General features: G+C 32.6%; 1 protein-coding gene across 1 annotated transcript in view; it reads left to right on the top strand.

Annotated features, from left to right (window-relative positions):
• LOC136033488 (tyrosine-protein phosphatase 99A-like) overlaps window positions 1–20,603 on the top strand; it is a 177,175-nt gene that overhangs the window by 145,810 nt on the left and 10,762 nt on the right. The window contains exons 13-17 of the mRNA XM_065714236.1: window positions 5,353–5,478; window positions 11,037–11,546; window positions 12,800–12,971; window positions 16,517–16,794; window positions 18,935–19,083. Coding sequence (XP_065570308.1) covers window positions 5,353–5,478; window positions 11,037–11,546; window positions 12,800–12,971; window positions 16,517–16,794; window positions 18,935–19,083 — 1,235 coding nt within the window. The remainder of the gene's footprint in view (window positions 1–5,352; window positions 5,479–11,036; window positions 11,547–12,799; window positions 12,972–16,516; window positions 16,795–18,934; window positions 19,084–20,603) is intronic.

Below are 20,603 nucleotides of genomic sequence, written 5' to 3'. Positions count from 1 at the left end.
CGTCTTTTCTATGTAGTGTCACCTTTAAGAATTTACGATTTCCGTCATATTGCGTGATTGTAAAATGTACTTCAGTTAATTCTAATCCAATTGCGAACAACTTCTGTGAATAAAGTTTTTGCGTTATCAATATCCTCGCAAACTGCATTCCATATGATGACATTATCTTCTAACTTGGTAGCTTCCTATTTCACAATCCGACACATTGAATTTAAAAAAAAGTCTTCTTAACTTTATTGATTCATCGGTACAAGTTTTTAATCAAACAGTTCGTGGTAACGAACTGTAGTAAGGAGCGACCCGGCTCAATAGTAACCAAAACTCTAAAAAATGGAATTTCGATACCAATAGCTACATCAAAAGAATCGCATTTTAATGCTGGTTTTAAATATATAAGTTTCATCAAGTTTAGTCTTACCCATCAAAAGTTACGAGCCTGAGAAAATTTGCGTTATTTTAGAAAATAGGGGAAACGCCCCCTAAAAGTCATAGAATTTTAACGAAAATCACACCATAAGATTCAGCGTATCAGAGAACCCTAGTGTAGAAGTTTCGAGCTCCTATCTACAAAAATGTGGAATTTTGCATTTTTTGCCAGAAGGCAGATCACGGATGCGTGTTTATTTGTTTTTTTGTTTTTTTGTTTTTTTTTTTTTTGTTTTTTTTTTCCCCAGGGGTGATCGTATCGAACCAGTTGTCCTAGAATGTTGCAAGAGGGCTCATTCTAACGGAAATGAAAAGTTCTAGTGCCCTTTTTAAGTGACCAAAAAAATTGGAGGGCACCTAGGCCCCCTCCCACGCTAATTATTTTCCCAAAGTCAACGGATCAAAATTCTGAGATAGCCATTTTATTCAGCGTAGTCGAAAAACCTTATAACTATGTCTTTGGGGACGACTTACTCCCCCACAGTCCCCGTGGGAGGGGCAACAAGTTACAAACTTTGACCTGTGCTTACATTTAGTAATGGTTATTGGGAAGTATACAGGCGTTTTCAGGAGGATTTTTTTGGTTTGGGGGAGGGGTTGAGAAGAGGGGGATATGCTGGGGGAACTTTCCTTCGAGAATTTGTAATGGGAGAAGAAAATTTCCATGAAGGGAGAGCAGGATTTACTAGCATTATTTAAAAAAAAAAAAATTAAAAAATAAAAGTGAAAAAGCTTTTTCAGCTGGAAGTAAGGAACAGCAATAAAACTTAAAACAAACAGAAATTATTACCCATATGAGGGGCTCACCTCGTTCTAATACCTCGCTCTTTACGCTAAAGTATTTTCGGTAATTTCAACTACTTATTCTACGGCTTTTGTGATTCAGGGGGTCATTCTTAATGAATTGGGATAAAATTTAAGCTTTAGTGTAAAGAGCGAGGTACTGACGATGGGGCGAATCCCCTCATATATGTAATAAAAACATGAGAATACAAAAGTTCTTTACGTAAGCTAATTTATAAGTTACGTAAATCTTTTACCAATAAAAAGATTCGTAAAAAATTAAAAGTTCTAGTTGCCTTTTTAATTAACCAAAAAATCGGGGGGCAACTAGGCTTCGTCCCCCGCTCTTTTTTTCTCAAAATCATTCGATCAAAGTTATGAGAAAGCCATTGAGCCAAAAAAAAAAAAATATGCAAATTTTGTTTTGATTATTTCTCTGCGGAGAGCCAAAACCAAAACATGCATTGATTCAAAAACGTTCAGAAATTAAGTAAAAAAAACAAGTTTTTTCAACTGAAAGTAAGGAGTGACATCAAAACTTAAAACGCACAGAAATTACTTCGTATATGAAAGAGGCTGCTTCCTCATAAACGCCCCGCTCTTTACGCTAAAGTTTTTTACTGTTTTAGAAAGAAGAATTGAGAGAAAGAGTCAAACTTCAGCGTAAAGAGCGGGGCGTTGATGAGGAAGCAGCCTCTTTCATATACGAAGTAATTTCTGTGCGTTTTAAGTTTTGATGTTACTCCTTACTTTCAGTTGAAAAAACTTGTTTTTTTTTATTTAATTGCAAATTGAGGCAGGGCGTATCATTTTCAATTTTTCCAATTTTCAATTCACTATTAACCATCTTATTTTTAAGAAGCGAATGTTCTTTATCAATATTATCGACCCTTGTAGTAAGAGTACCTAATTGATTGCAGAAATTGTCTAATTTATTACCATTTTATTTTACGACTTCAAGAATTTGCTTAAAATCTGCAGCTAGTATTGATATTTCCGGTTTCGAGCTAGAGCTATCATCTGAGGGGTCTAATGAAGTATTCATACCTTGTTGTTTCGCATTTTTCTTTTTACGTCACATTGTATATTAATAGTGTACTAATATTCAACATCAATACGTATTACTAAATATCCAATAGTTCTTGAAATAATGTTTTCAGCATTGAATGAGTATCCAAAAGTCCTTGAAATAATATTTTCACTTTAATCCACACAGAAGTCTTAAAAGCGTCTTACTCTGACGAGAGCATTGAATGAACTGACGACATATCTTGTTTTGTAATGTTCCCTTTGTTCAATTTTCTAAGGAGCAGCTAAAGCAAAATGCATGGAAAAATGCCTGAGGTTATTACGAATGAAAACGAAACACAACAAAATGTGTGGTTAGAAGTCATGCGACAACGAACATCATGATTAATTGCAAATGAAAATGACGCACAACGAAATCTGCGGTCACAAAGTAATCGAATTTACTCTGGGATGAAGGAACGCATTACTCTAGTGCCACTAAAAAAGAAAAAAAAAGTTAATGTTGAGATTTTCAATCACTTCGTAGGCGAAGATAAAAAAAAAAAACAAAAAAAAACTATAAAACTAAGAATATGTGTTTTTTACAGCCAGATTATGCCCAATAAGATAAATGATTTTTCTGTTTAATCCTTTCTCTAGGAATTGGTAAAAAATTATATGAATGCCCAACCTCAATCCCTCTCCAACACACACATTTACACACCATCAAGTCCGTATTAGAACCCTGCTGTTAAGTGCTGTGTATAGTATGTAATAGCTGATATATCCATTTTCCTGTGTAATTTTCAAGCAGTTCGTGGTAACGAACTATACTTTTTGACTTTTCAAAGTTTGGGAAAGTTTAGCTTTTTGTCACAATTCTTTAAGAATGAATCTACTCAAATGCAAAGATCGTTAAATTGAATGAGTAAATTTTAAGGAACTTGAATACTTTAGCATAACGAATTTGGGTTGAGTAAGGGGTAGCTCCTCTAATATACGGATAATTTCTGTTCTTTAATGTTATTGCTTAATGTTTAAAGTTTTAATGTTATTGCTTACTTGCAGTTGAGAAAACCTGTTTTGTTCATATATTTTCTAAAAAATAAAGTGAACTTTTGACCTGCTGCAGCCTGGAAGAATTTTGAACTTTTACCAATTTAATAGACTTCTATATTTTTTGCAAATAGTTGAAATTCTAGTAGGGTATCTTACGGCTTTCAATATATTTCCCAGGTTTAGTATGCTTGATTTGTTTGTTATTGAGAAATCTGTATAATTCTTTTTTTCAGAAACATCACGTGTCTTGTTTATTTAATTAGGCTATTTGAACTGAGTCACGTTTGTTCGTGACTCGTTGCTTACTGAAAATACTCACTATTAAATTAGATCTATTAGTGTATCTATGCAGATAGCTTGAGATAAAAGCCTTTTAGTCAACCTTTAAAAAAATATTATTTTTTAATGGAGAATTGAAACACAATTCTAGCTCTGCATTTCAAAGGCAACCGGGGGCAGGTGTTGTAGATATTATCCTGGGGGCAAACATGGTTCTTCTAGAACAGAAGCTCACATAAACTTTCGAGAGTGCTCATTTGAGTCAAAATTAAAAGTTCTAGTTCACTTATAAAAAAGTCAAAAGTGATTGAAGGGCAATAGACCCCCCACGCGCTTTTTCGCAAACCCATCAGATCAAATTTTGAGATAGCCATTTTGTTAAAAATAGTTTGAACGTCAGATAATAAAACCCCGGGGTCGACACAATCCCCCAGGGCCCGGGGACAGTCGTTTTAAGTTACGCCTTGGGAGCATATATCATCAGAAAGGGCTCATTTGACTGAAAATTTAAAGTTCTAGTTCACTTTTAAAAGAGTCAAAAGAGATCGAATGGCAATTTACCCCCTACCTCCCACGCTTTTTCTTTCCAAAATCATCCGATAAATTTTTTTAGATAGTTATTTTGTTAAAAATAGTTCAAACATCAGATAATTAAAACTTCGAGGTTGATACAAACCCGTAGAACCCCAGAGGCAAATGTTTTAAGTTATGCCCTGGGGGCATATAAAGTTTTTATGTAAGTAGAGGTCGTATAAATTTCAGAAGTGGCCCGTTTGATTGGAAATTGAAATTTATAGTTAACTTTTTGTTTTAGCCAAAAGGAATCAGACAAAAATGAGTAAAAATAGTGAAACTTAAATTGAATATGCAAATCAAGCTTGAAACGAACAAAAAATTTTACAAACCAGAGTTTGGGTTTTGCCTCCTTTTCTAATTGTAAGAGTCTAAAACCTAATGCGTCATTGACGCTTTTCTGAAAACGAATTATATTACAAATAATTTCTTTTGTGGTTAGAGATTTTTGTTCGTTTAAAGTTTGATTTGCATATTCAATTATTGCTCGCTAAATTTTTTTGTTAATTTTAAGCTTGGTTTGCTCATTCAACTTAAGCTTTATTCGTTTTCAGATTTATTTATTCATTTATATTAGTACCTGTTGTCTATTTTTTTGCTCTGATTGTTTATTTAATTTTGTCCATTTTGGGTTTACTTATTCTATAATAGTAATTACTGGTCGCTTCGGGTTTGAGTTATTATTAGTTTCTACTTTTTCTGATCTTAATTCTAATAGACCTTTGCTTTTCTTTAGACATCTTCTTTTTCGGAAAGTTCTTTTAAATTCATAATACAAATCAACTATACTGAAATGAAAGGTATTTTAGGAAAATGTGGCTTCATTCGCCTCAAAAATAATATCCAGGGTAGTATTTACTCCTGATTTTAGAAAGTTAGGATAGGCAGTAATTTTTTATTTTCGGAAGTGTGCGTGTCTGTGGGGGGGGGGGGGGACGAACATAGGGTTGCAAAGCATAATTCAAAATTTATTTAGAACTACCTTAGTTTTTTCATAACTTTCTTTATTCGGACCTGGGATTTAGCTATATGGTGTTTTCCTCCCTCACACAAACGCATTTTCACTGCTATTCTTGTAATTGCGTTGGAATCCTAGTGTAATTTTCATCGTCTGCTTCTTTTGATTATTGTTTTGTTGAAATAAAATCCTGAACTTTCTAAAATTCTTTTGTTTTTGTGAGTTTTTCTGGTAAAATCTGTCAACGCTTGTTTTTTTTTTTCTAGAGAAAATGTGATCAGTATTGGCCCAATGAAGGGACAGAGACCTATGGTGTCCTAGATGTAACATTTATCAAAGAAGATGTCACTGCCACCTATACCATACGAACATTCAAGATAAAGCATGCAAAGGTAGTTCGAGCTATATTTAATTCTTCATAATAATTTTCATTTTCCTTTCTTCCTCCAGGTTTATATATATATATATATATATATATATATATATATATATATATATATATATATATATATATATATATATAAATAAAATATATGTATATAAATGTTTAAGGTGTGTGTTCGAAGCAACAAAGCTTTAAGTTTAATTTAATTCTTCATAATAATTTTCATTTTCCTTTCTTCCTCCAGGTTTATATATACATATATATATATATATATATATATATATATATATATATATATATATATATATATATCTATATATATAAAAATAAGTTGTCTGTCTGTGGATGTGTGGATGGATGTGTGGATGGATGTGTCAGGTGACGTCATGTTTCGGCTGACGTCATGAAATTAGTTGCCGTCATTTTTGCTTTGAAGGTGACGTCATTCAAGTTATATAAGACATATGTTCGCCGTCATGTTTCGGCTGACGTCATGAAATTAGCTGCCATCATTTTTGCTTTGAAGGCATCATTTTTGCTTTGAAGGCGTGACGTCATTCAAGTTATATAAGACGGATGTTCGTGTAGAATTCTATTAATGCTTAAGTTTATAATGACTGATGAAGATGCTCAAAGAGTCTATGCCAGAAAACTTGCTGGTGATAGAGAAAGTCAGAAAAGAAAGCGTGCCGAGGAACTACCAGAGCAACGCGAAAGCAGACTTGCTGCTAAAAGAGAAAGTGAAAAAAGAAAGCATGCCGAGGAACTACCAGAGCAACGCAGAAGCAGACTTGCTGCTAAAAGAGAATGTGAAAAAAGAAAGCATGCCGAGGAACTACCAGAGCAACGCGAAAGCAGACTTGCTGCTAAAAGAGAAAGTGAAAAAAGAAAGCATGCCGAGGAACTACCAGAGCAACGCAGAAGCAGACTTGCTGCTAAAAGAGAATGTGAAAAAAGAAAGCATGCCGAGGAACTACCAGAGCAACGCAGAAGCAGACTTGCTGCTAAAAGAGAATGTGAAAAAAGAAAGCATGCCGAGGAACTACCAGAGCAACGCGAAAGCAGACTTGCTGCTAAAAGAGAAAGTGAAAAAAGAAAGCATGCCGAGGAACTACCAGAGCAACGCAGAAGCAGACTTGCTGCTAAAACAGAATGTGAAAAAAGAAGGCGGGCCGAGGAATTACAAGAACAGCAAGAAATCAGGCTTGCTGCTGATAGAGAAAGTAAGAAAAGAAAGCGTGCCGAGGAATCAAAAGACCAGCAGGAAATCAGGCTTGCTGCTGATAGAGAAAGTAAGAAAAGAAAGCGTGCCGAGGAATCAGAGCAATCTGAAAGTTATCGCCTGGCATTCAGGTACAACCCAGTCGATGATTATAGCTTGAGTAGCTGTGTTCAAATCGGGACAATGTCCAAAATTTGTCCCTATTGCAAGGCCTTGAAATTCAATGGTGAAACAATGGGAATGTGTTGCGCCTCAGGAAAAGTTAAACTTAAAAAAACTAAAAAAGGTAAAAACTACAAAAAAACTAAAAAGAAAAAAAACTAAAAAAGCTAAAAAACTAAAAAAAACTAAAAAAAAGGTAAAAAACTAAAAACTAAAAAAAACTGAAAAAACTAAAAAAAGGCAAAAACTAAAAAAAACTAAAAACTAATAAAAAAACTAAAAAAGCTAAAAAACTAAAAAAACTAAAAAAAGGTAAAAAACAAAAAAAAACTAAAAACTAAAAAAGAAAAAACTAAAAAAAGGAAAAAACTGAAAAATAAGAGAAAAAGAAAACTAAAAAAATATTAATAAATATAAAAAATATAACTATAAATATAATTTAATAACTAAAAAAAACTGAAAAAAATAAAAAAAGGCAAAAACTACAAAAAAAATAAAAACTAATAAAAAAAACTAAAAAAGCTAAAAAACTAAAAAAACTAAAAAAAAACTAAAAAAAGGTAAAAAACTAAAAAAAACTAAAAACTAAAAAAGAAAAAAACTAAAAAAAAGGAAAAAACTGAAAAATAAAAGAGAAAAAGAAAACTAAAAAAATATGAATAAATATATATAAAAATAAGTTGTTTGTGGGTTATGTCTGTCTGTCTGTCTGTCGAGTGACGTCGTGTTTGTCCGCATATGACGTCTGAATTATTTCACACTAATACAAAAGAAGAAAAAAAAACTAAAAAAGGTAAAAACTACAAAAAAAACTAAAAAGAAAAAAAACTAAAAAAGCTAAAAAACTAAAAAAACTAAAAAAAGGTAAAAAAACTAAAAACTAAAAAAAACTGAAAAAACTAAAAAAAGGCAAAAACTAAAAAAACTAAAAACTAATAAAAAAACTAAAAAAGCTAAAAAACTAAAAAAACTAAAAAAAGGTAAAAAACAAAAAAAAACTAAAAACTAAAAAAGAAAAAACTAAAAAAAAGGAAAAAACTGAAAAATAAGAGAAAAAGAAAACTAAAAAAATATTAATAAATATAAAAAATATAAATATAAAAAGAAAAAAAAACTAAAACAAAAAGGAAAAAACTGAAAAATAAAAGAGAAAAAGAAAACTAAAAAAATATGAATAAATATATATAAAAATAAGTTGTTTGTGGGTTATGTCTGTCTGTCTGTCTGTCGAGTGACGTCGTGTTTGTCCGCATATGACGTCTGAATTATTTCACACTAATACAAAAGAAGAAAAAAAACTAAAAAAGGTAAAAACTACAAAAAAAACTAAAAAGAAAAAAAACTAAAAAAGCTAAAAAACTAAAAAAAACTAAAAAAAGGTAAAAAACTAAAAACTAAAAAAAACTGAAAAAACTAAAAAAAGGCAAAAACTAAAAAAAAACTAAAAACTAATAAAAAAACTAGACACAGGGAGTATAAATGACGACCAGGACATAAGTAAAAAAAAACTAAAAAAACTAAAAAAATGGTAAAAACTACAAAAAAACTAAAAACTAATAAAAAAACTAAAAAATCTAAAAATCTAAATAAACTAAAAAAGAAAAAAAAGAAAAAAGGAAAAAAATAAAGGAGAAAAACAAAACTAAAAAACGAATGTACATACAGACCGGGACACCGGGATACAAATGACGACCGGGACACAGGGAATATAAATGACGACCGGGACACAGGGACACAACTACAATGGGGACGCCGGGGGGCACAGGGGGATATAAATGACGACCGGGACACCGGGACACAAGGAATATAAATGACGCCCGGGACACTCAAAGAGAAATCACAGACTGGAACACCGGGACACAAATGACGACCGGGACACAGGGAATATAAATGACGACCGGGACACAGGGACATAACTACAAAGGGGACGCCGGGGTGCACAGGGGGATATATAAATGACGATAGCGACTCAGGGAATGGTCGATTAGCAATCACCATCAACAAAGCTCAAGGGCAATCATTAGAATCATGAGGTATAGATCTGAATACGGATTGTTTTCCCATGGACCATTATATGTTGCATGTTCAAGAGTCGGTAAACCTGACAATCTATTTATATGCACAGACAATGGGACAGCAAAGAATGTTGTATATTCGCAAGTTTTACGTAGTTAAAAACATATATATATATATATATATATATATATATATATATATATATATATATATATATATATATATATATATATATATATATATATATATATATATCTATATTCACAGGTGGGACATAGGGACACAACTACAATGGCGCGTAACTAATATGGCGCGTAACGACTTACGCGCGCGGGGGGGCTTGGGGGGGGGCGCGAAGCGCCCCCACCAACTAGGTGTTGGGGTGGCGCGAAGCGCCACCCCAACAGCTAGTATATATATAAAATATATGTATATAAATGTTTAAGGTGTGTGTTCGAAGTAACAAAGCTTTAAGTGAAACAGGTTCAACGGGCTCAGATAGAAATGAATTTTAAATATAACACGAAATAAAGGAATACAAATTTTTTTAGGGATGGGGACGAGAGGAGGAGTTAATGTTTAAAAAGAAAATGTTGAAGCTAAAGATGATTCATTCCTAAAGGGAACCGGTACGCTCTAACTTATGACTTCAGAAAAAATGCTTATGACTTCAGAAAAAAAAAGAAAACCCAAGAAAAATTATGAAGATTGTGGGATTGTGGGGGAGATTTTGCCTTGACCTATCTCAATATTTTTACGTGCATAGAAGAATATATAGCACTATTGTGAAACCCAGGGCGTAAAATTTATTTTATCACAATAAACTAAACATATTGAACGTATTTCTCTGTACATGTGCATACATACATACGTGTATTTAAAAGCCATTTGCCATATACATTTCGTTTCCTGTTGCATACGAATTATTTGCTGTTAAGTTGGCCTCTGATGTTTTTATTTTTACTTTAACTTGGATAGTAAATATTCATTTGAGAGGGTGGATCTTAATTTGAGTTTTGGGATTGTCTATTGGAATCAAGCAGGGAATCTCAGGGATCCTAGACCAACTTCTTGTTTGTCTTGATTGTTATTAGTCAAACATTTGGCATGCTATAATTTACGTTCTTGTTAAATACCATATGATCTTTATTTTTCTACAGTCTTTGCTGCACCCTTTACGAAGATATATAATAATTAAATTTAAGAGCTTACGATGTATAAAAAATAATCCACATAAATTTGCATATAATGCACGCCTGTTCAACCACTAACTTTGCACCAAAGCATCAGTAAACATTGCTTTTTACGTCAATTGCGGCAATTGAAGCAATTGTTTTTTGGTTGGCTTTTTTTGTATTTTTGGCTGGCCTTTTTTTGTATTTTTGGTTGGCTTTTTTTTTCTTTGGTTGGCTTATTTTTGTATTTTTGGTCGGCTTTTTTTGTATATTTGGTTGGCTTATTTTGTATTTTTGGTTGGCTTATTTTTGTATTTTTGGTTGGCTTTTTTTGTATTTTTGGTTGGCTTATTTTTGTATTTTTGGTTGGCTTTTTTTGTATTTTTGGTTGGCTTATTTTTGTATTTTTGGTTGGCTTTTTTTTGTATATTTGGTTGGCTTTTTTTTTACAAATATAGAAACCTGCGAAACTCGTATTATCTGAAACCAAAACATCCTTTTTATTTCTTGATGTTCCTCATTTACAACAAATTTATCACCTTAATAGGCATATGGTTTTTAGTAATAATATAGAAATAATAGAGATAATATTGGTATAAAAAGGTGATATTGTTGTGGCATGTTATGATGCTGCGTTCCTTCGATCATTAATTTTTATTTCCCTTTTCTCCATTTTTATCATTTTTCTTTAATTCCAGCCTTGGAGGAAGAAGTACTCGTGCCTCTTCCTCCGTGTTACCGATACTCCATGATACTAATACATTCTAAGGTGATTGATCATTAAAATATACATTGTAACATGTGCACTAATACAAGTTATCCCAAGTTGACATACTAAACTAAAAAAATAAATGTATATTATCATCAAATAAGAAATTAACACATATAATATCGGTATGAAAAAGTGCTATTGTTGTGGCATGCTGTGAGCATGCATTCCTTCGATCATTAATGTTTGTTTCTCTTTTTATCATTTTTCTTTAATTTCAGCTTCGTAGGAAGAAGCACGTTTGCACCGAGAGAATTGTTTATCAATATCACTATACTAGCTGGCCAGATCACGGAGTGCCTGAACATCCGTTACCAATTTTAAGCTTTGTGAGGAAATCATCGGCTGCCAACCCATCAGATGCCGGCCCAATTGTTGTTCATTGCAGTGCTGGCGTTGGCCGCACAGGGACTTACATTGTTTTAGACGCCATGTTGCGCCAGGTTAAATCTCGTGGAGAAATTAATGTATTAGGATTTTTAATGCATATTCGATCCCAAAGGAATTTCCTAGTACAAACAGAGGAGCAGTACATATTTTTGCATGATGCCTTACTCGAGGCGATTGAGGCAGGTGATACGTGTATTTCAAGGGCTCAGCTAACGAGGTATCTCACAGCACTTCAGAGTTCTCTGCCTCTTCAAACAGTAATGGAGGGCCATCAGAATTACTCTAATGGCATTGATGCGATATCGGGCACCATGGGCCATCTTTTAGATCACCAGTATAAAGTAAGTGTTCTCACATCCTCATTCATCTTGTATTCTTATGTATTTATTTAATATGAAACGCGTTGATATTTTAACAGCTGTATTCTTATTTTTTTTTTGTGTAAGATTTAATTAATAATTTTATTTTTATCTATATAATTAATTTCTTAGCTCTACTGCTCTAGCTTAAATCATAAATTCTATAAAATTTGGTGAGTTTATATCTTATGAAAATTTAGTGTTAACGTGCTTAATCTGCTTCACCATTGCTGAAGCTATCCAAATGCGAATATTTTCTTTATTATACAAAAGAAATAACAGCGACAAAATCAATCGGTAGCGCACCAAAAGCGTGAGGATTCTCTCCAAAATGGTACCTATCGACACCAATGCTGATGCCACGCTTTCATGTGACAGAACCTCAAAGTTTATTCAGGAATCAATAATAATTTCTGGAGTTTTTTTCAAGGTCAGTAAAAAAAAAGAATAATAAACCTTTGGGAATAACCAATATAAAACCGTGCTATTCTCTGTTGTTTAACCTTGATATACATTGCTGTCAAATAATTCTATATAGTATTATCTGTCATATTAGTTATTGGTCCTTTAGTATTACTAAAGATTTTTCTACAGTTATTAACGGAATGTCGTGTTCTAATACAAGGGAGTGACTATAAAATCGGGAATAGATATAAAGGTTTTGTAGACTTTCACACTGGGAGAAACACGTACATATCACAAGTACTATCAAACATGTCTGTCATCTCTTGCTCGAAACTATTTGTACCCCCTATTCCATCCAAAATTGTGTATACTTTGGCATTATAGACCTCCTTTCTCCTATTTTATAGATCCATTTTAGATCCTCCTCAGTTGCTTTGCTACTGCCTAATAATGGCCTGCTGTTGGATCAGAAAATACGGTTTGTGTGACGCTTTTTTTAAAACAAATATATAAACTTGTGAAACTCGTATTACGGGGAAAATATTTAAACCAATGCAGTTGCAATGAAATTCTTAGTTCAATCATTCTAATTGTAGCAAATAAAAAATGTAGATTTTATGAATCAAAATTAGACAGTTTTCGATTCTTAGCCTGTTATGCCGGGCTATTGGTGCGAAATTAGTTTTACTTCATGTTTGAGAGTTTTATTTTTCTTTCATATCAGATACCTGTACCTGCCGGTCCTAAAAAGGGAAATGACCTGGCGAAACTAGCCGTAGACTTTAATTGAAAACTTCTAAGTTTTTGCAACTCATCGAATATCTTTTTAGATGGTAACAAAATTTCAACCAAAAGATTTTCACTTATCCTCTGCCCAAAAGCCATGTAACCAACCGAAGAACCGAATACAGACATTGATTCCTGTGGAAACAGCGCGAGTACATTTAACACCAAAACCTGGTGTTGAAGGGAGTGATTACATCAATGCTTCTTGGATTCAAGGTAAGATGCTGAAAGGCCACCAGGAATCAGTTGATTGCCGCTGTAGGATAACCCAAAAAAAAGTTAGTATCTTTGGGTTAAAATCTTTAAAAGTTAAGTATCTTTCTTTAAAAAATTACTTTCTTTTAAAGTAATCTTTAAAGATTAATTTAAAGATTACTTTCTTTTAAAGTAATCTTTAAAAGTTAGTATCTTTAACCTAAAAAAAGTTAGTATCTCTTGTACATGATGATTCATTTCTAAAAACCAATGATACTAAGGTGTTTTTTTCGCCAATAATTATAAATGTGAGACTAAAATCCAAGTTTAAAATGCAAACTTGCAATTAGCCTTCCTGGGTCCCTCGGGGAAGGGCCCGAAAATTCAAATAGTATTCAAAGAAATGATCCATTCCTTTGAATCAAGCATGCCCTTTGGGATCAACAAGTACTACCACGAGGTTTGTTGTCTGCAAGTGAAATGGTAATATTTATCTTTTCTTACTTATATACAAAGTTTCTTGAAACTTCAAGGCTATTCTGTTCGTTAATGAAACTTCTAAGCTGTCTAGTTTTAAAACCACAATGACGAACAGTTCAAAATGTCATTTTGAACTGCTTACTTTTTTGTAAGCACCATTACACATAACAACACCAACAGTAATTAAACAAACAGTAATTATTACGTATACGAAGGGGGTTACCCCCTACTCAACACCTCGCTCATCACACTAAAGTTTGAATTGTGTTCCAATTCCTTAAGATTGACCCCTGAAACCCAAGGGCCGGTTAATTAGAACAATAAGACGCTTTTTTAAAAGTACTAAAAAGCCTTAGCGGAAAGAGCGAGGTGTTGAGGAGGAAACAACCTTCTTCATATAAGTAATAATTTCTGCTTGTATTAAGTTCTAATGTTGCTCCTTACTTTCAGTTGAAAAAACTTAATTTTTTTATTTAATAGACTCAAATATGAGGATTTATTGTCAAAGTATTCATACCTCCATGAATTATGTTGAAGGTGAATTTTTTGTTAAGTACACGATCCTGTCCAAATTCGATCCACGTGATTACGTTGCCTAAAGCAGACACTAGTGGCCCATGCACTAGATAGTGCATGAGCCACTAGATTGCATAGTGTACATTGTTTTTGTTTTTTCTTGAAAACTAACTCCACATGAAACTGAACACTAAACATTCTCATTCCAAGGGTATCCATTTCTCCTATTGAGATCTGTACCACGAGATTCCCAAGCCTGTGTGCTATTCAAACACTTGTATTACTTGACCTTTCTATTATTTATCTAAGACGAAAAAAATGTAACGGAGAATTTTTAATTCAAATACAGAAATAAAATTTTAGTCTTAAAAGTCAATTCTATAATGACAGCTCTTTTCAGAGGCAACTCTCTAGCGTTGCCTATTTTAAAGGGCCACAAGGCTTCAGCTTATACTTATTACATCTAGAAAAAATTTCCAGGGCCATCTCATATTGAATGGGTGGTTGTATAAGCTTCGGATGGGGCTCATTCGATCGGAAATTGAAAGTTTTAGTGCCCTTCTTCAGAGTCAAAAATTATCAGAGGGCACCCCTCCAAATTAATGCTCTTTCTTCACAACAAATACTCTATCAAAATTTGACACTGCCGTTTTCTTCAAAATAGTCCAAGTTCAAATAACTATTGTTCTGTGGCGAAAAACAACCCCATGGCTAGATTGATTGGAGCGCAAACCCCCTCCGCCTCTTTTGCCCTTTTTAGATGCCCCCTCCACTTGATATTGAATTTTCAAAAGGACCGTTTGTTCAAAATCATCCAAATATCTAATACCAATGCTTCTGGGAATGCCAGGCCCCTCTCATCCGCTTGGCAAAGATTGTAATAAACTATGTAAGTTGGCCATTGTCTCCGCTCATGATTTACGATTGGGAGAAAAGAGAATGTTTGATTCTAGATGTGTCCGAAAAGGTGAATAAAATATTCTCTTGGTAGTGACAAATATTCAATATTTCAGGAACAGTTGGGGAAGGGTATCTCGTCGAAACATTCGGCGAGTAGTTGTAGTTAAGGGCATTATGTGGATACTTTTGAAAAATATTGAGGGGGATGTTAAACTTTATAAAAATATAAATGTGAGCATCCCAGTCGTCAAAAAGGCGTATCTACAATATCAGGATAGCCTAATAGTATTCGGCTCCGATTTTCAGGGGATGTTGAACTAAAGCAAATGTATTATATACATCCAGCTTGTTAAAATTGTTTGTACCTTATCTCAGAAAAAGAACAGTATTAAGGTGAAACATTCAGAGAATGTTGAGGAGGATGGTGAACTCAATTCTAATACGTTATATGCATCCCTGGTTGTCAAAAGGCGTGTCTGCAATATCTCAGGAACGTCTAATGGCATTAGTTGAAACTGTCTGGAAATGTTGATGTTGATGTTTAGAATTTATCAAAAGACAATAATTAGAATTAATAAATTATAATCGGATATTTTAATTCCAAAGCTGAAATTACTGTCAAAGAATAAATAAAACAAAAACGAACACAAATTAGAATAAAATATCATGTCAAAGCTAAAGATTACAGATACTGATTAAGAAAAATAAACAAATTTTAAAACAAGTAAAAATTAAACAGAATATTCAAGTTCAACTTTAAACAAACAAAATTACTAAAAACAAGAGTTTGGCAACTGCAAATGTTGAATTGCTGGGATAATTCGTTGTATTCTAAATATTCAGTTTATTTTCATTAATTCTCTCAGTCACCTTGATTATTATAGTGATCTTTTTGTCGATGTTTGGAAAAATTAAAGCAGACAGTTAAACTCATATAGTTTTTCAATAAAAGTGCAATGACGAAATAGGCTTTAGGAAATTTTACGGTTAGGGAACAAGTAGCGAAATTTCTGTTTGTTGTAGTTTTTGTTCATTTTAAGTTTGATTTGAATATTCAGTTTAATTTTTCCTCCTTTTAAGGGTTATTTATTCCTCTATATCAATATCTGTTGTTTTTATGTTTGACATAATTTAATTTTTTTTCATTTTGGTTTTATTTATTCTTTGATAGTTATTTCTGTTCGTTTTCCGTTTGAATTATTATAAGACGTAATTAGTCTGATGTTTAATGTGGATGATTACTTATATGTGAAAAGCTTCCTTTTGGCGAAAGGATTTTTTATTGATTTTTTACAATGATCAAAGAAGAGCAAAGAGCTTACGTTTCTAGAAAACAGAATAATTATTGTTCTAATTAGAAACAATATTTATCGAAGTGTCTGAAGTGTCTTGAAGGAAGTGTCTGAAGATGTTAGTATGTAGTTCCTCTTTCAGAAGCGTAGTTTATAGAAACAGCATATTGGCGTATTTGTAGTTAGGACACATTGTCATACAAGTTTTTTCTTCCTTTTTTCATATATTTTTCTTTTTTCATCGATTTTTTTCTTTCCTGTCTTCCGAAAAATCGAACCCTTTTCTATAGCTGCCACTTCTAGAACAAAAGACTATCGACTAGGGTAATTAAATGTAATTAGTCACAGGCTATGAGTAGTTTAAAATCCTTATTTTAGGTTTTAGTAGCCTACGAGAATACATAACAACGCAGCATCCATTAGAATCCACTGTTGCCGATTTTTGGCAAATGATATGGGACCATAATATTCAAACAGTTGTCGTTTTATCTTCTGTTTATGAAAGTGACTATCCTCAATTTTGGCCCCGGGCCGACTTGGACATTGAATGTGAGCATTTTCGAGCCCGTTTGATGCAGGAAGGTCCACCTGATGGTCTTGTCAATGTTCCTGATGAACCAGTATTGATCTCTGATATTATTGCTCAGTCTTTGCAGGTTTGTTTTTTATTATTTATAAGTCAGAATAAATATATCAAGTAATGGTCGTATAAAGGAGTGGAAACTTTGGCCTCTGACTCCTTCCTCACGTCTCAAAATTTTATTCTTGTATTTTTTTTTATCTATCTTGCCTATTTTTTTTTAGGTTATTACTGCTCTAACCCCCCCCCCCCCCCTTATATTATATTATTTAATGCTGCGTATTGGTGGAATTCTCTGAATTATGATTTTTATCGTTTCTGAAATTCCAAATAGTAGGGAGAAACTTTTTATTTATGAAGAAGAAAAACCCAACAGAAGTTGCATTTTTTAAACATCAAAAAAGTAAACTTTCTATAATTTTATAGCTATTATTTATCACGATATACATAAATTAAAATGAAAACATAACTTATTGATCATTAACAGAAATAAAATGTCTCTTCAACTAAATTAGTTTCTGGCTTGCATTTGATTTCTTTCTTTTTTTGTATATATAAAACCTATGGTTTTCTCCTCAAATTCAAGAAAATTGAACCTTGAAAGTTTAGACATTAACTTATAAAGCCTAGCTAATTAAAAAGATTTTAACTTTTCTTAGTTTGCTCCGAATGTTGGGTTTTCAAGCTAATAAAAAATTGGGTTTTCAAGTTCGAAAGAATCTTTCGGAATTGACTTTTTGGAGACTTGTGAAACTGAACAAAATAAATTCTTCAGGTCTCCAATCTAATTTTCTTGAAGAATCTGCCTTTAAACTTTGTCATCAACTGGAATGAGGTTTGTTTTGTGGGGTTCGAAAATACGAGAAGTAAAACGCAGACTACTACTACCAAGAATTCAAAGGTATTATTCCTTTTTGGTTAACTTACCGCAAGACCGGAACAAAGGCTTGTTCAAAGCAAATTCAGTCGGAAAATACTGCATTTTGCACTTATTTTTCAGTTTAAAATTTATTCCATATCCTAATTTGTGTACAATAGCAATTTTGCAATTTTATAGAATCATTTAGTACTGGACTTGATACAGTTTTTCTTTATTAAATAAATACATGGCTTCAAGAAATTTTCAGAAATTGAATTTCATGTTTCAAAAACAAACTTTTTTCAGAATAATAACTACTTGAAATGATAGGATAGGCTTTAACTAAAGGCCAACCTTGTTTTCGACTGTCGGAAATCGGAATCAGGTTATTTAATGCAAGCTTTTGTAGTCAATATAAATTCTAACTAAAGGGCAGAGCAAAAACAAAACAAAGTAACATTGACCAAGCACTCATTGAAACTAAGACATATAAGGTACAAACGAATTTGAAAATCGTCTGTTCAAACGGTCTCTGGATCGTGTCATCTGATGAATAAAAAAATGTCTTTGTGAATGAATGTGAATGAATGTTTGGATCGCTTCCGTTCAATCAGAATTGGCAATATTTTTGTTTCTTCCGTTAGATAAATTGAAAAAAAAAGGAATAAAATTTTTCTGTTTGTTGGACATACTAATAAATTTTCAATATCGATAGAATGAACAGCTGCAATTATTTTTTAAAAGATAATTTAGTTTTTTATGGAGAATTTCAAAAGATTTGCTCTCAATCAGATTTACTTATCGGAATTCACATGACAACGTTGTTTGATCATTTTTCTCCACGATTAAACCTAGTTTAATGCTACTGAACATTCATTCACTAAATAAGTTCAAACAAGCTGCAAGTGGCCGCAAGGAACTTTTTTCTTATTTAGCATTGACGCTTTTTGAATGTATGTTTTTTTAGATCTACTGCCATCTTTTTTTTGGAAAAAGAGATAAATATAGTACAAATGTACTGGAAGCGGCAAACCTGATTTTTGACATCCTAAAGTCCTAAAGGATCTTCTTTTTTATCCTGATATTAATCTATATTTCGTCCTTAAAGCTCCTTAGGGCTTTTTTGTAAACTGTATTAGTTTTCTTATTTAATTTTTTTAGAATTTGTCCTTAATTTTGGGAAAATGTAGTACAAATATTCAGCAAGTGGGAAACAAGCCACCTGACCACCTTAAAAAAACCTCTTCGTTTTTATGTATTTTAATGTAAATTTACTCCTCTAAGTTCGTCTTTAATTCATTTTTCCTGTTTCAAGTTCGTTAATATTAATTTTAAGAAATTCTTTCTTCTTTCATAGGATGACTATGAGTTAGCGGTGAGGTTAATTCATTGTCCTGGATGGCCTCACAGAGGCATTCCCCTGGCGAATCTTATCAGATTACCAGGACTAGTCAAAGAGCTTCATAATGGAGTTAACAATAACGGACCTATCGTTGTCGTTGACAGGTAAACATGGTTTTTAAAACTTTTCACTAGTTTTTTTAGTAAAAAATAAGTTTTAGTGAAAAAGCAAGTAAAACGATTTGAGGTATTCAGGCAAGAAACAAAAAATGAGGGAGAGAAAAAGAAACCACGCATCTGGATTTGTCTCTTATCCATTTTTTTCTAAATACCTAGTTGTTAGGTAACCAATCCTTTATTTCACTAGGTCTGCTCTTTTTTTTCGACTATATGTTTTTTCAGAAATTGTCTTGAATTTTACTTTTCCTTATTCTTTCTCAGCATTCTAAATATATAGTTAATCGATTATAGAATTTTATTCTCTATTCTAAAAATCCCAAATTTCAAAATGTTTTAAGATGTTCTTGTATCTCTGGTATTTTGAGCAATTGCTGGTTCGAATGAATGATCTCGTTAACTGAGTCACGGAAAAAAAAAATTCTGATTCTAGTGATACATTGTCGGGATTTTTGGGATCTTTTTGGTATATAAACCAAATGTCTCGTTGATTTTTTTTTTTTTTTTTTTTTTTTGTGTTGGTAATGTATTGCGTAAACAGTTTTTCCCTTCTCACAAAGGATTTGCATGGGTTTAATAGTACTAGATTCTGACCCAAAAGGGGAACGGCTTGGATTTCTTTGTCGTCAAACGATGTTTCAAAGATTTCGGTCAATTTTTTTGGTTTTTACTGTGTAACCATTGAAAAGGTACAAAGTAATTTTCTGCTGAGTTTGACTGAATTCAACAGCGTATCTAATTCTTTCAGTTCAGCTTCAGTGTTTCCTCTTGAATGAAGCTTTTATGTAAAATTTTTGACTGAGATCTTCTTTCTTTTGGTGTTTTACTGCGTTACTATACGCTAAAAATTATAAAGTAAGTTTCTATTGGCTAAAAAAAAACGAGATTCAAGCCTAAAGAAGCTCGAGGCGATATTGCTGATAATGTATCTGTATCTTTCCAGTGATTTATTACAGAGAGCTAACAATCACCAGCGATTTGTTGTAGAGGGCTAATAATTACCTGCGAATGGTTATAAAGGGATAATAATTACCTGCGAATTGTTGTAAAGGGCTAATAATTACCAGCGATTGGTTATAGATAGTTTGATTTCAGACAAACGTTGAACGCCCCTGTACACTCATTCATCTATTGCTGAAGTACCACGGGCAAAAAATATTGTTTACCTCCTTGACCTATTTAAGGTCATTTATTCCCAAAGATTTTTATCACGTTTTCGTCAGTGGGTCACGTTTTACTGCGAAAACAACTAAGATAAAATAATTATTTGAATTTGACAAGTCTTTTCTTTGGTAAATATTTAAACATTAACATTATTTTGATTTCTATAGATAACTGCGCCATCATAGGAAAGCTATGCTTTCTTAAAGTCATTGTTGCCATTTGTTTTTTATGATTTTTCACCCAAGTTTCTTTGTAATATTTTCATTTTGGCGCCCACTGCTACTAATAACTTCATACGGAGGTCTTTTTCTGAACAAGATGTGCATATATCCTTTAACCAATTC

Source organism: Artemia franciscana, chromosome 1 (assembly GCF_032884065.1).
Source record: "Artemia franciscana chromosome 1, ASM3288406v1, whole genome shotgun sequence".
In the NCBI taxonomy this organism is placed as follows: domain Eukaryota; kingdom Metazoa; phylum Arthropoda; class Branchiopoda; order Anostraca; family Artemiidae; genus Artemia; species Artemia franciscana.
Note: the sequence above shows the minus strand (reverse complement) of the source record. Positions and strands in the feature narration are given on the sequence as shown.